Genomic DNA, 15,821 nt, shown 5'->3' on the forward strand with positions numbered 1-15,821 from the left:
TTCATTTTTGGGCTTTTAATGCCTCTAATGAAAGAGGAGAAAAGTGGACAGAATCGGAAACAGGGACGAGAGAGCTGGGGAGAGACATGCTGGAAAGCGCCACAGGCCGGACTCGAACTCAGGCCAACCGCGCACATGGTGCGCGCCTCAGATCACCAGGCCATCTGCGCCCCAAAAATGTTGAGTTTTTTATTGTGATTTGTGATTTTGTACTTGTAAAAGGTGCATTTTATTGCAACAGAACTTCCTTGTCAAATAAGGGCCAAACACATAAAAATACATGTCCTATCAATTTAACTTACCACAGGTGTAGAATCACCTCAGCAAAGAAGAGAAATAGGAGGAACCTGACCTAAAAGTGTTTTTGCAAGGGTCTGAATTCTTATTTCAATAAGATATTTCAGTTTTTTATTTTTCATAAATTGCAAAAGTTCCTAAAATTCTGTTTTCACTTTGTCATTATGGGGAGTGTAGATTAATGAGAATTAAAATATGTTCTTCTGCTGTAGCATCAGGCAACAATATAACAAAACTGATAAAAGTCAAAAGGTCTGAATACTTTCTGAATGCACTGTAGATGCAAAAGACCTTATCCAAGTGCACTGCTCCACCTGCTGGTGGTGTTTTAGTAGAACCAAAGTTAGGCTGTAAACCCAATAGTTTACTGACTTCAGTAAACTTTTGCTTTTTAAAGAACAATTCGGATCATCATCCATAAAGAATATGAATGTTGCTGATGCACATGACCTGTCAAAGACATAGAAACTTTTTATCTTTGTTTCTATAAAATCTGCCCACATGTGAGGACAAAAGATAATACTCCTTACCTTAAAGACATGAGATTACAGCTGAATGCTATTTTTCTTTCTTTTTCCCCCCAGATTAGAACAGCATGAAAAAAGTGAAAGGCAAGAAGCTATGATGGTAAGGAGGACAGGGGGAGGAGGAGGAGGAGCAGGGAGAAGGAGAGGGAAGGAGGAGAAAGAAGAGAAGACAAAAGATTCATAAAACTAAAGCACTTGTGGACGACAGCAAAATTTGTGAGTATCACTTCTTTTTTTTCCCTGATTTAACACACGCTGTAGGAGATACATCCGGGGTCATCTGCACATACAGAGTATCAGTCAGAGTATCTCAGATATTGGAGCACATTTCCGATTGATAAGATGGAGATAACTAATGTAGTGTTCAAGCTTGATTGGCGTTTTCACTATTGATTCTGTAGATCTGTGAGATATGCATACATGGTTCAGTAAGTCTAAGTTAAAAACATGTCAATCTCACAGATCATGAGAGGCATGCACAGAGCTAAAGCAGGAGTTTTCAATTCTGTAATTGGAGATACATGACTCAGTGTCAAGCTATTGGAGCAGAAAACTCGCCAATTGTGACAAAACCGACAGGGGCTAGCGAGGATTGTACAGTTGGAAGGCAATAATATGTACTATGAAAAGAAAGTTGGGAAAGAATGTGCGACTGTATTAGAGGAGGGGTGGAGGGGTGCTCAAATAGGGCACAAAAAACACATTCTTGAGAGAGAACTCATGTCTTGGACTGCAAAGTTACACTGACACATCACGAGAGGAATGATGCAGGGCGGGAGAGAAGGAGAGGAGAAAGAGGAAAAAAGGAAAAAGAGGAAGAAGGAAAAACACATTATTAAAGGGGAAAGTAATTAAGAGCATTTCCTTATAGTTGCTCTATGGCTGCTTTATTTAAGTGTTTACAAGCAGGGCAAATCACGCAAGAATATACCATAGGACAGAATATTCCAGGCTAAAATGACATCAGGCACTCTCCTATAAAGATGACAACTTGTCCAAAACATAGCCGACTGTGTGTGTTTTCAGCTGGAGTGAAACTTTGGGGAAAACATTACAGTGGCCTGGAACGCTGTGAGCATTTATATGAAACCTGATTAAAGGAAACATAAACAGCTCAAAAATGTTAAGTGAGGATATTGAACAGTTCCACTCTGTGAAATCACCCCGACTCTTTTCCTCTCTGGTTTCCTCCAGCTCGTAAAGTTTTTACCCCTCACAAGTTGAAGGAATGGGCAGCCTTCCAGTGGTCCTGCTCCTCTGCAGTTTCCACGGTAACGGTGCCAAACAGAACACACAAATCATCTTGTTTAATTATGGTTGAGTCGCTGTGTGTTTGTTTTTATGCTGCGAAACACTCCCCTCATGTGGTTTCTGTTCCACAGCACTCACAGCTGTAGCCCAAGCCCAGCAGGCCGGTAATGCTCACCTCTTCTTAAGTTTTCACTTTGACACCAGTTATTGATGCTCAACATCTGTCAGTCTGTGAGTCACTGTGCCGGATCACCACTAAGATCTGATTCTGTTTTCCTTCTTTGTTTCTAGAGGGTGCTGAGGCAACTGCAGCTACCCTTCCAGCCAGTGAGTGACAGAAAAACAGAGATGACCTCTGATCTACATCTCCCAAGGCTGCATGAAAGTCTGGCACAATGTTTTCTGACTCTCTCAGCTGTTCTTGATGAAGTTTCATTATGCTATGTGTTTTGTGTCTTTAGACTGCAGGGAGGAGATGTATCCGTGCACTAGGATGTACTCGGTTCACCGGCCCATCAAGAGATGTATTGGTGCTATTTGTATCTACAGGTGATTTTACATTCTGTGAAGTAGAGGCAGACTTAGGAAATCAGCCCTTTGAGTACAAATTCTGACAACACAACCTTAAAAAATACAAATACTCACTGGCGAGCAAGGCTGCCAATAAGGGGAGAACTTTCTGGGGCCCAGACAAATGGGGGGCCCATGGAGGTCAGGAAAATCACGGTTCATTATACAGTTAATCTGTTATAACCGTATTTATATTTAACCTGAATGAAAACCACTCTTATCAAGGCAACAAAAAAAGAATCTTTTAGGTTTATTTATGTTGTAGTACAGTATAGACTTTTTCAAAATGAAAACCCCTTTTCATCAGATTTACCTTTTTTTGGTAATGTTAACAATGTGGATGGGCACACTGAACTAAAACATTTGGAAAGTTATGTCAGACATCACCCAAGCATGATGAAGGAACTGAAATAACTTTAAAGGAGAATGAATTTATAAGTTGCAAAAAGAGGCAAAAGGCTGGAAATTGGCAAAAAAAAAAAAGGTTAAAGGTGGCAAAAATCAGTTCAGAAAAAGTGGTGTGAGGAAGTTACAGAGAGGCAAAATGGGTTCAATGATGAAAATGATGAAGGAGCAAAAATTGGATAACAGCAGCAAAAATGGGCTAAGAAAGGCAAAACTGGGGAGGTAAAAATGGTGAAAAGCAGTTAAAAAGTTAAAAAGGGGGAAATGGGTTTGAAAAAAACTGGCTAGAAAAGGCAGAACTGGGGGGAATGTTGAAAAGTGGTTAAATGGTGGCAAAATGGGTGGAAACACTAATGAAAAGAGGTCTAAAAGTGGCATGAATAAGTAAGTCTGCACTGGTCATACACACATGCATCGGTATGATCAATCAATCACAACTAGTGAAGGTCAATTTGCTAAAGTATTCTGTGGGCAGGCCTGTCTGCCTGCCCGACTATTCACTATCAATCAGATGAGTCTTAAATGGGGTAATGTACACCCTGCCACTTCAACTTAAATCTGTATCACTACAGCAGTTTCCCGATACTCATAATGCTCTTGTTTTACCCTGTTTTTGTTGCAGCCTCCCTCGTGTCTATGTGATCAACAATGAGATCTGTATGAGGACAGTTTGTCCACAGGATGAGTATCTGAAAGGTGAGACTTTCTGAAGTATTACAAGTATGATGCTTGATATGTTACCATGTGTTCAGTGTGCTTGATCATCCATGTTTCGTTACAGCTGAACTGTGCAGGGAGTTGTCCGGGTGGCCCAGGCGTGTTGAGAGGTCAACTCATAGGAAACGCTGTCGCAATCGCCGTAGCAACCCCAAAACCTGGGCAAACAAAGCCTAAATAGTGCCCAGGTTGGCGTGATGACCACCAGTAAGGATGGAGCCCTGTAGAGACGCCCAGCAGGAATGTTGTTATAAAAGCAGTCCATAACACCATAAATCAACCACTCAACAACTGGGGGTCTCCTTCTTTCTTTTTTACATTTACACACGTGTGCCTAGTCATATCTATGTTTATGTATTAGCCTTTTGTGTGTGAAATCTGAGGGTTTGCTCATTTCATCTGTGCTGTTGGACACAGATCATGTCTTCCATGGTTCACGATCCTTTGAGGTACTGTAGTAATAGGCCTATAGCAGCACTGAGTCAATTCATGTACAAAGAAGGACCCACTCAGTCCTGGATTATGAGGTACGCATCAACAATCCAGTATTATGTGCACTATTGTAACCAAATATAAATGTATACACACTGTTTGTGTTCATGAGTCTTTTGTTTATCTTAATCCTTTAATTCAGGAGGAAAAGACGACAGAGGCAAGCTAGAGCTATGGAGCTTTAACTTTATCTTTTCTTTGCATATTCATTTTCCATATACATTTCATACACATATACAGTTTGAATAACAAGTAACATTTGGGAGGGAAGCATACTGTGAACTGTAAACAAACACTGACAAATACTGTTTGGGCTTTACACTCACAATTTTGGAGTTCCAGGGCTCCATCTGCTTCACTGTTGGTTACCAAATCAATCAGTTAATTTTTATAGTGTACAAAAGTCTCCCAAAGTTTCAAAGCTGCTCTTTAAAATGTCACCAAGTCCATGGTGATGTCTTCAAATTATTTCTATTGACCTATGGTTTAAAATTCAAAGACTGTATTTACTATCAAAAACCAGACAATTTGAACCAGCAAATGTTGATCATTTTGCTCAATGTTACAGAATAGTAAATCTATCATTTTAATCTAAATTCCTTCATCATTTAATTGACTCATATAACATTTTTAAGTTCCAAACAATATCAAACATCACACAGACTGCCAAATGTCACACCATACGTGCATATATCAATGTAACATAATTCATCCCTGGTCAGAACATGATATCACAATAACACACAGCATCAAACACAGACTAGCTTGGTCTCATGTTGAATCTGTCTGCATCAGAATGCCATTTTTACCAGTACACCTTAACATGGAATTAAGTTCACAGTTAAAACTAGTTTGTCCAGTACATTACACTGCCATTAAGGTCAATGTCCTGATAACCACCATACTAAAAAAGGTGATGCCTCCTCTACTGAAGCTGGAAACCTACCTGATCATTTTTGTAATGCCAGTATCATTTGGTCTGCTCCTGATATTTAAGCTCAGGTTAATTTATGCTGCTATCACAAGAACACATGTGCTGCTGAGGATACATACATGGGATATGATGTTGAGAAAAAGAATTGATCAAGTTTTTTATTATTTTGCTTTTGAATGTGACTTTACACTGTGTTCCATGTTATTATGCATATACTGCTTGTATTTTTTCTTAAATAGTCCATGTAATTGGCAGTCAATTGGATTTCATTCCTCAGCAATAATACTGTAATTTGGATTTTTTTTTAACTAATGCAGTGTTCCAAATTATAATGCAAAACGGAGTTTCAAAATACTCAAAGGACTGAAAACACAAATCTATTGTAATTCTTTGCATTAAGAGGTAATGTTTCTTTAATCAAAAACAACTTCACGGATCAGTCCCAGGTTAACATAGGAGCCCTTCTTTGCTATCATCAAAACAAGTCTCCTTTGAACTGATAAGTCCATGCACAGTTTCTGCCAGTATTGCTGCCCAGAGCTGCTGTTTTGAGGGAAACTGCCATCCACAACCACAGAGCTTCCTTTTAAGGATGCTCCACAGGTTCACAACAGGGTTGAGGTCAGTGGATGATGGTGGCAACACAATGTTTTTTTTTCCCTTTATGCCCATAGCAGCGAAAGCCTCAGTGGTATTTTTTCAGCATGGGATGGTGTGTTATCTTGTATTAAAATGATTTAACTCCAGAAGGCAGGGTTTTTCTTCTAATACCATGGCAGGTCCATCTGGACCATCCAGTGTAGCACTGCATTCATCAGTGAACAAAATGGTTTGAAAATAAGCCTTCATATATTTCTGAGCCCACTCGTTTCTACTTGTGGGCATTGGTTAAGGGGTGGCTGAAATCAGCAAGCCTCTGGAGGATCCTGCATCGAAGGTTCTTGGGACTCCATAGATAAAAGCAGCTTCAAATATGTTTGCTACTCATCAGTGGGTTTTTCACAGCTGCTCTCTTAATACAATGAATTTGCCTTACAGAAACTTTCCCTAATACGCTTTAACTGAACGAACCCGTCTGCACTGTTAATCACACACTTTTCACAGTATGATGATCTCTCTTATTTTTTTGTGAAATATCCAGTGTTTTCATACCTTTTACAAGATGCTGTACTATTTCACACTTTTCATCTGCAGAAAGATCTTTATTTCCATATTTCATGAAACCTATGACTAGCTTAATAATGTGGAACATCCTCCTTTAGTAGTTTCCCTTTAATTAGGCTCACCTGGCAAACTAATGACCACACCTGTCTGAGGTTTATGTCAGTGATGGAAACTGACAGGAGAAGCAGCACAATTGAAAACTTTAATTGAAAAACTAAAATCAAATGTTTGTTTAATTGGAATTGTGTTTGCATAATCATTTGGAATGCAGTATAAAGTTAGAGTGCACCAAAGAATCTCTTTAAAGCTCCTGTGAGAAAATCGGGGTTGCACTGATTATGGCAACTCTTGTGGACAAAATAGGACTTCCAATCTCTGTGAGTTTTGTCCTACGTGTGTGCGAGTAGTGTTTTTAACATATGATCTGAGTCAAATGTTTCACTTATAGATCCTTTGCTGCGACAAATGATGAAAGAGACAATTTTTGCAGCTTTCTGATAATCAACTCATCTGTCATGTATCCATCAGCAGCAGTTTTATATATTAAAATAACATATACAACAGGTCAATGTTCTCTTTGTCAGTTTTGATTTCCTTCATAGGTCATAAAGAGGCATCTGCTGTGTTTCTGCTATTTTATAAACCTCCCAAAACTCCTCACAAGCTCTAAGTGAGCATGTTTTCAAGAGAGAATCCAATGCATTTTCTTCCTGTTTTTCCACTTGATTACATCTCAAGACCTTGTGATAACAGCATTTAACAAATGCAACTGCCTGCTCCTCTATCCCCCAGACAGAAGAGGATGGTGCAGAAACACAGACCTATTCATTGAGCACTGGTGAGGTCATGACCTGAATGACTCACAAGTCACAGCTTAAACAGCTGTGCTGAGTAAAGATGACATAACATGGTCTAAATCACCCCGCTTCCCTTTGAGAAAAAGATAAAAGTACTTGATGCTTCCCTTTCTTCTGTTTACACATTATCACATCCAACTTTTCTACTTTCCTGTCTATTTGTACTGATTTACTGTTAAAATATCGTGAACAAGCCCGGGACACATTCCCAGTGCATCATGTGTTCCAACAGCTGCAGCTCAGTCTGACATCTCACTCAAAAAACAACGCTGTAGCGCCAAAATAGCCCAGTAGAGAGCGCTATACACATCTCTATTGCAAATCAGCCACAGCTTAACAAGTTTCTTCAAGTAAAATCAACAAGTGGTAAACTTCACATTAATCTAAGATGACGATTTAAATAATCCCTGCCTTAAATGCAGACTTTATTTACCACGCAGACAGGCTAGAGTGCCAGTCAGTGCATATATTCAGTTCCACTGCAGGGAACTTAGAGAAAAATAAACTACAGTACAGATGACAACACTTACACAACAATTACCAACTACTGACTGTTATATACATCTAAAATAAATATTCTCTGTACATAAATTTCATTTATTATAATATTTAATCAGACCTCATCTGATGTTTGACTCTTTCTCCCTTGATCATGTTTGTTGAATGTACTCTACTATAGAAATTAGCAAAAAACATTAAAAGGAGGAGAAAAGGGTCAAAAGGCAGAATTAGAACAGAAAGAACAAAACCAGAAAGCTTAAAGGATTAACTGACAGTCATAGGAAAGAGCTCCCTATGAAGGATGAGGAAGAAGAGTTGTTGTAAATTGTTTTCATTAAGACTTGACTGTGAGGTCTGGGTGTATCTCTGGCTAGGAACAAAAGCCACAATCATCTGAACTAAATTTAAACTAACGAGTTCAGGATGTTACCCTGCTTAGCAGAGAGAGAGATACAGGACCCCATAACGGGGAAATCAAAGATGCAAAAATTGCTGCATAAATTTACAGAGAAACAAGAGGGCGAAAACAACATATATCTCTCCTCACTTTGGGGATACAGAGTCAAAGTCTCCCCACAGGTCAGAGCTGGCTGTGGTGGCGGGGTTGGATGGAGCTGCAGAGTTGGAGTTGCTGGAGTCCAGGTCTAGTAAACAACCTGGAGATAAAAGGATACAATTAATTACACACATAATGCATCTATAAACACTGAACATTTATATACATCTCTGATGTATACCTAATTTTTTAACCAACTGAGAACAGCAGAAATCTTAGTCTCTTTGTATTTCATTATACAATAACAGAACTTCAGTGATTCAAGCAGCATTGCTATCAAATGCCACTTCAGATGAGCAATAAATCCTTTCTCTCTGAAGTAATTCACCAGTGATGATGCCTAAACATAAAAAAATCTTAATAAACATGCTGTTTTATCATAGTTAACCTAATTTCATTGAGCCATGAAGGTGCCTTAAGTTGCATACTTTGATATCCATGTCTTAAACCTCTGCAAAAACTTAGATAGTTATTAAAAGGATAGTTCCAGTTGAAAAAATTGATTCTTTCTCTTATAAATTGGCAAGTATTCTGTTGCACTCACCGCTTTAACTGTAAAGACTACTGGAGCAAGTGCTTGAATGGAAACAGCTTTACTACAGACCCACACAGGGCCAAGAAAATAAACCTTTCTTCAACATAACAACTTAACTCTGCTTTACATAAAGCTTTCACATAAACCTTTCATTCTGTAAGACTACTGATGCGCAGTAGCCATTTTAGTCTCCATTTCCCACCATAAATCAAACAGCTGCACTGGTCTGAAACAATCTGCATAACCTTTATGTTTCTCTCTCACCACTTTAAAATGAATAAAGATGACTGAGTAAAGATTGTTTGAGAGATCAGGTGTCTCTACAGTAACAGTCTTGGGATATGATAAGTCATCTGATGGATAAATTGCTCAAAAGACAACTGTTTCAGAGGTTTACATGGAAACATTATCAATTCTAAATTTAACAAAATTGAAAATTGCGTTGCCACATTTTCTGTTGACTGTTGTGTGATTCTGATTTAAAATTTCAACTTGCTTTGATGGCTATATACTTTTGTAATGAGACCAAGTGTCATTGGATCAATGGTGTGATCTTCATTTTGACATTATAGGAAAAGAAAACACTGAAAGGCTTTTAGAAACAGTTGCAGAGCCCATTTTACACTGGGAAAAAATCCTGAAATTTTCCTTTATCCACCTGGGTGAGCTGCATGTTTGCCAAACTTTTCATCCCAGACTTTACCCTGATTTTTTCCTGCTAGCCTCCTAGTATTTTTCCCCTCCCACACATCCCTTGCCTGACAGGCAAACTGCAGGAAAACTTCCTGCTGTGAGAGACAAGCATGAACAAGCAAGTCAGCACAATTTCTCTGTAGTTTACCTTTAATGTTTCTAAAAAAGTGTACTGTTTGTGTGAATAAGTGTTGGCTTTCCAAAACGTTGCGTTACAATCACCTACCAGTGTCACTTCCACCTACAGGTGGTTGTGTGTTATGATTGGTCGATCTGGATGAGGGTGGAGGGGCCAGCTTGCCCCCTGGAGGAGGTGGGAGAAGCCCAAGACCCCCTGAGCTCTGTGGACGAGACCTGTCCTTCTTCTTTGATTGCTGGATATGTAGAAAATGGAAAAACAAAAACTGAATAAATCTTTATCTGAGTTCACAGATTTCTTGTCAGGGCTACAGAAACATTTCTACAGCATTATGTGTTTACAAACCAACAGCTCTGGGGACTCCCTTAGAATAACTGCCCACTGGGGATTTCCCCTGGGAACTACACATCTTCAAAGGCTCTTTTTCACTTTAACATCTACACCACCATCGGAAAAACTACAGAGACTTAGGCTGACCCCAGTTGGTATAGCAACACCGCATAAAACAACAAGATAGAGGATGTCGTGGTCAGAGCAGTGTAATTGTTGTGTGCCATGGGTTTCATGATAATAACAGAGTTGGAAAGGAGACGTGAGAATTCAGGCTTTGCTGCACATCTCTTTTGCTGTGTTTTGGTCCATTTTAAGGCAACTATGATGAACAAGTTAAAAAGTCACAGGTTAAAAAGTTACCTGTCAGCATTATGTCTGAACCAATCACTATCAAATTTAATTAAGGTTTCTCTCATGCTGAGGGAGGGAGAGTCCTTACTCTGAAGTAAGAGCAATAAAGTCATTTTAAGAATTATTTAAAAATATGCTTCTTTATAATCAATGAAGGGCCTGAGAATGAATAAATTGCTTTCCTGGGTACTTGGTGATAGTAGTGCCATTAGCCTCCGGAAATTTCAGTGAGCACTGCCTCTTGAAACAGGACCCGCTTGAGGAAGCTAGGCAGTATAGTGCCTCAGACAGGCATAGCTGCTCTGCCTAATATGGCTAGTTTTAGGTAAAAATGGGCCAAAAAATCAATGCTGGTTCAATTGCACACTATATTGAACAATTTTGAAGCTTTTCATTTTTCACCCAGAAATCCTCTGTGTTTGGCACAATCTTGCAATGCGAGCTTCAGCTACACTATATTTGCCAGAAGTATTCACTCACCCATCCAAATAATTGCAACCAGGTGTTCCAATTACATCCATGGCCACAGATGTATAAAATCAAGCATCTAGGCATGCAGACTGTTTCTACAAACATTTGTGAAACAACGGGTCGCTGTCAGGAGCTCAGTGAATTCCAGCATGGTACAGGATGCCACCTGTGCAACAAGTCCAGTCATGAAATTTCCTGGCTCCTAAATATTCCACAGTCAACTGTCAGTGGTATTATAACAAAGTGAAAGCGATTGGGAATGACAGCAACTCAGCCACGAAGTGGTAGGCCACGTAAAATGATGGAGCAGGGTCAGCAGATGCTGAGGCACATAGTGCGCAGAGGTTGCCAACTTTCTGCAGTCAATTGCTATAGACCTCCAAACTTCACGTGGCCTTCAGATTAGCTCAACAACAGTGCGTAGAGAGCTTCATGGAATGGGTTTCCATGGCCGAGCAGCTGCATCCAAGCCAAACATCACCAAGTGCAATGCAATGCAAAGCGTCGGATGCAGCGGTGTAAAGCACTCTGCGACTGGACTCTAGAGCAGTGGAGATGGGTTCTCTGGAGTGACAAATTACGCGTCTCCATCTGGCAATCTGATGGACGAGTCTGGGTTTTGGCGGTTGCCAGGAGAACGGTACTTGTCTGACTGCATTGTGCCAAGTGTAAAGTTTGGTGGAAGGGGGATTATGGTGTGGGGTTATTTTTTAGGAGATGGGCTTGGCCCCATAGTTTCAGTGAAAGGAACTCTGAATGCTTCAGCATACCAAGAGATTCTGGACAATTCCATGCTCCCAACTTTGTGGGAACAGTTTGGGGATGGCCCCTTCCTGTTCCAACAGGACTGTGCACCAGTGCACAAAGCAAGGTCCATAAAGACATGGATGAGAGAGTTTGATGTGGATGAACTTGACTGGCCTACACAGAGTCCTGACCTTAACCCGACATAACACCTTTGGGGTGAATTAGAGCAGAGACTGAGAGCCAGGCCTTCTCGTCCAACATCAGTGTGTGACCTCACAAATACGCTTCTCGAAGAATGGTCAAAAATTCCCATAAACACATTCCGAAACCTTGTGGAAAGCCTTCCCAGAAGAGTTGAAGGTGTTATGGCTGAAAAAGGGGGACCAACATCTTATTAAACCCTATGGATTAAGAATGAGATGTCACTGAAGTCCATATGCCAGTCAAAGCAGGTGAGCAAATACTTTTGACAATATAGTGTATATACTCTGATGCCTCCGTGTTTCTGAACAGCTGTTTAATTCTGCAGGCTTTGTCAGACGAATTAAGAAATGATTAAGCTAAAACAACACTATATGAGCAATTTTGACTCGAGTGACAATGACATGGTATTTTTTGATACAATGGGGGGATACTTTAATAAGTGGGACTACACAGAGGAACTTCTACAGATGGATACTCAGTGGAAAGATAGAGGGGAAGAGAAACTTTAATGGAGACTGGTTCGCTTACCTGGTAGTGTAGATGTTCCAACTGTGAGCCCATTCTTACAAGGGCTACTGTTGCCATGAGTGGGACTTCACAACAGTTTTTGGCCCATTTTTACCTAAAACTAGCTAAACTATGTGGTGCAGCTGTACCTGTCTGTGGCACTATATAGCCTAGCTTCCTCAAGTGCATCCTGTCTGAAGGGACAATGTTCACTTAAATCTCTGGAGGCTAATGGCACTACTATAGCCAAGTCCCTTATACAACCCAACCTTAAAATTACCAAAATATCCCTTTAAACTGGAAGTTATTTTGGTATTTTCCTATAATTCCAACCTTAAAGCATAAATGAATTAATGGGAATATACTGTTACCCCAATATTGAGAGTAATGGTCTGTCCCTCTTTGAAGCCCAGGTCTAGTTTTGGTGTGTTGTCTGGAGCCTGAGCCTGCTTTTTGAATTCATTTTCTTGCTTTACCCACCTGCAAGAGATGGAATAGGAAGATATGGGTGTAAAGGATTAAAAACAGGTGTTTAAACTAGAATGAAAATTTCAATTATGATTAACATCACACTGTTAAACAGCTGCATACTTGAAGTGGTCCTGAAGTGCAACATTGAAGTCAAAGGCATCGCCCCGATCTCCAAACCCAATGCCAATGAACGCACTGCGGCCTGTGAGAGAAACCAGCACACAGTTTAACACAAGATTTTACAAACAAAATGATGATATGCCTGATAAGTTTAACAGAAGACCAAGATGTCCACTAAAAAAAGTTTAAAGCAATGTTGTTACACTGTTAACTCTATCTGCTTTGCTTCTGTTTATGTTGTCTTTTTACATGAGCACATTCACAAAAATTCATGATTTAACCCAAAACATAAAAAAGTGTGTAACCCACCATTATCATCCTGAATGCGGAGAACAAAGTAACGGCTTGAGTCACTAACTGTTTCCACTGCGATGCCAGGGTACTCTTCCACTGGCGCTTGAGCAAACAGCTCTCCTGTTGGACAGAAAAAAGGGAATATGTTTGGCAAGTGTTTTATTCAATGGACAACAAAAACAACAACTTATGAACAACTTTATGTAAAAAAGATCGTAATGATGTGGAATGTACTGATGTGGGTAATTTCAACCATATATTCAACTTCTTGGATTCAAAAGTTATCAGAATTGAGTTATGATGTATAATTTACTTGAAATGCACGGAAAAAGACAGAAGGAGGGCATGCAAATGTTTGCTTCAAAATAAAACACTCGCTCGGACGTGGGCTGGGTCACCTTGGAATAGATGAGTAACAGAAAGGGGGGTGGCGATTAGGAGACTACACAGTGAAATGATTTACAACAGCAGGATTGCCAGTAAACAATGACACTGCTCCCTCACCAGAGATCTTGTCTTCCAATTTCACGTAGGCAACTTTACCCCGGGCTGTCACACGCATGCGTCCGGTCCAGTCAGGAGCATCTAGCTTCCAATCGGCCGCCCTAGGACACAAACAGACACAGGCAGACAGGGGAGACTGAGTGATGTAGGTGAAGTGATGACAGGGGCAAAATATTCAAGTTAAACAGAAGACAAGAAGGGAGACCTATGTTTAGTGTGCATGCTTATCTAAGTCTGTGTTATTGTTATGATTGGTCCAACAATGAGACATACTGTAGCTTTATGTGAAAGGAACGTGACTAAGGCATCAGTGGGGCATTTCACTGAGACCTAAGGCTGAGTTATTACATCATCAACCTTACTCACCATGAATATGGTCACTGGTTAACCAATCATGTGTCTCATGGGAGTCAGGCCTATGCTACTGTTTGGCTGGTGTGATATCCACTCAGATGCAGCAGTAGCAGGTTAAACAAGAGCACCAGCCAATGAAAATGGGGTAAACAATTCAATGTCAAACTTCTACACAAACACTGCAGCTCTCAAGAACTGTAGCTTAATGTATTTAAAAGATTTAACGACAACATTATCTTACAGTTTTGCCAGCCCTCTTATTAACGTCCAGCATCGACCCCGCTTTAGTGTCCTTGAGCAACACTTCTCACAGCTTTAAGGATGCTGCTCTGCTTCACTACCAACTAAAGAAAGGTCAGACAACCAAAATCATTTTATTTTAAGCAAAGAGAGTATGACTACCTTGCTAGCTGTCCTGTAAAACCACTTTCCAGCAGCGTAATAATTCTCCTCTGACGTGCCAGTGGACGAAGGAAAATACAAACACATCAACACTAACAAGACTAAGGCAAATCCAATTGGTTTAATGAGCTAACAAAGTGCAGGTGCAAACAGCCTCCGTTAGCTACGCATTTTCCATTATGACCTTGTAAATTCAGAGCAAAGACAACAAGCAGAAAACTACGGCCGACGTTGCTTTAGGCTGCGTGATAAAGGGATGAGCTAGGTACGTTTGGGTCACCGAGGCAACAGCACCTCACGACTGTAGCTCGCGGATGCTGGGTCGGGAAGCTAGCGGGCCCCTGCCTCTGTATCCTCACCTGATAGCCCGGTTGGATGCTCTCGGTGGGATACGGTAAACGTTGACATCAGGTTTGACACAGAGGATCGACTCGTACTCGGACTGACCCTCGGTCGCCATCTTGACTTATACTCTGTCGTGCACGCCGGTGGTGGTGGTGGTGACGACGGTGTGGTGTGTCCGTGCGGCAGTAACGGCTACGTGACCGTAATATACGGTGTATGTGCGCACCACCCGGCGACTCTGATGGTCAGTAGGCTCATTTGAAGAGCAATTAATCGACAGGCTAACTCCTAAAGGCCAGTCAAAGGTAATTTTTAAAGTCAAAGAGCCTTTGCTTGACCAAGTAAGAGCACAAGAGAGTTGGAGTTGGTGGCTTGGACACTGGGACTACATTTGCTTCTACAAGTGAGTGAGGTAGAGTAAAGATAAATAAGTGGAGCGAATAGTGTAGTATTCTCTAAGCAGGCCCCTGCAAAACCCAGTTATTGGCCCATTCACAGTTGTGATATATTGATGATATCCATGCATGTGTGTAGCACCAGTGGCACTGGTGCTAGCATCCTTGCAAACAACTGCTGCATTTTGGAGCTGAAAAGTGTGTTAAGCTTTTATTGGGTCCTGCTGTTCAATTTACTTATTTGTGCCACTTTTTAACCTTTTTCATAACTTCCCCCGATTTCTTCCATGTTTTTTCCACTTTTAGCACATTTTTTTGCCTCTTTCAACCAACTTGTGCCACTCTGAACCCATTTTTGCCCCTTTTTAGATGCTTTTCACAACTTCTCTGCCCATTTTTGGCCCCCTTTGCCTTTCTTAATCAATTTCTGCAGCTGTTAGCATGTTTTTCCTATTTCAGCCCATTTTGCCAATGTTTACCAATTTTTGCCATTCTGTAACTGCTTTTAACTTTTTTCCCCACCCAGTTTTACCTTTTTTACCCAGCTCTGCAGCTCTTATCCAGTTTTTTGCCTCTCTGTGACCACTTTATGCCACTTTTTTCAGTCAATTTTTGCCATTTTAAACCCATTTTGCCAATTTTTGTCTTTTTTCCTTTTGCAATTAGTTATTTTTCCCTTAAAGTT

General features: G+C 40.4%; 2 protein-coding genes across 3 annotated transcripts; one reads left to right on the forward strand and one right to left on the reverse strand.

Moving 5' to 3' along the window:
* The first annotated feature begins 905 nt into the window (after nt 1–905).
* On the forward strand, nt 906–4,355 carry mfap5 (microfibril associated protein 5). The gene is made up of 7 exons (XM_041793530.1): nt 906–1,040; nt 2,019–2,095; nt 2,207–2,239; nt 2,367–2,402; nt 2,537–2,624; nt 3,673–3,746; nt 3,832–4,355. Exons 2-7 carry the CDS (start codon nt 2,053–2,055, stop codon nt 3,942–3,944), a joined length of 387 nt encoding a protein of 128 aa, XP_041649464.1. The 5' UTR covers nt 906–1,040; nt 2,019–2,052; the 3' UTR covers nt 3,945–4,355.
* Nucleotides 4,356–4,440: 85 nt separating this feature from the next.
* Nucleotides 4,441–14,912, reverse strand: LOC121513644 (adaptin ear-binding coat-associated protein 1-like). 2 transcript variants are annotated; one of them, XM_041793526.1, is made up of 7 exons: nt 14,756–14,912; nt 13,641–13,741; nt 13,152–13,256; nt 12,843–12,924; nt 12,623–12,731; nt 9,726–9,873; nt 4,441–8,371 (listed from the first exon to the last, which is right to left on the reverse strand). In XM_041793526.1, exons 1-7 carry the CDS (start codon nt 14,854–14,856, stop codon nt 8,259–8,261), a joined length of 759 nt encoding a protein of 252 aa, XP_041649460.1. In that variant the 5' UTR covers nt 14,857–14,912; the 3' UTR covers nt 4,441–8,258. The 2 variants fall into 2 exon arrangements, with proteins under 2 accessions (XP_041649460.1, XP_041649461.1); XM_041793527.1 differs by lacking the exon at nt 14,756–14,912 and adding an exon at nt 14,397–14,515.
* Nucleotides 14,913–15,821: the final 909 nt, after the last annotated feature.

Source organism: Cheilinus undulatus, linkage group 8 (assembly GCF_018320785.1).
Source record: "Cheilinus undulatus linkage group 8, ASM1832078v1, whole genome shotgun sequence".
Classification (NCBI taxonomy): domain Eukaryota; kingdom Metazoa; phylum Chordata; class Actinopteri; order Labriformes; family Labridae; genus Cheilinus; species Cheilinus undulatus.

Coding starts and splice junctions, on each gene's coding strand:
- mfap5 (XM_041793530.1), top strand. CDS start 2,053: ATGGGCAGCCTTCCAGTGGTCCTGCTCCTCTGCAGTTTCCACG. Junction 2,240..2,366: donor AGCCCAAGCCCAGCAGGCCG/GTAATGCTCACC, acceptor CTTTGTTTCTAG/AGGGTGCTGAGGCAACTGCA. Junction 2,625..3,672: donor GGTGCTATTTGTATCTACAG/GTGATTTTACAT, acceptor TTTTTGTTGCAG/CCTCCCTCGTGTCTATGTGA.
- LOC121513644 (XM_041793526.1), bottom strand. CDS start 14,856: ATGGCGACCGAGGGTCAGTCCGAGTACGAGTCGATCCTCTGTGTCAAA. Junction 13,257..13,640: donor ATTGGAAGACAAGATCTCTG/GTGAGGGAGCAG, acceptor TCTGTCCAACAG/GAGAGCTGTTTGCTCAAGCG. Junction 12,925..13,151: donor CCGCATTCAGGATGATAATG/GTGGGTTACACA, acceptor TTTCTCTCACAG/GCCGCAGTGCGTTCATTGGC.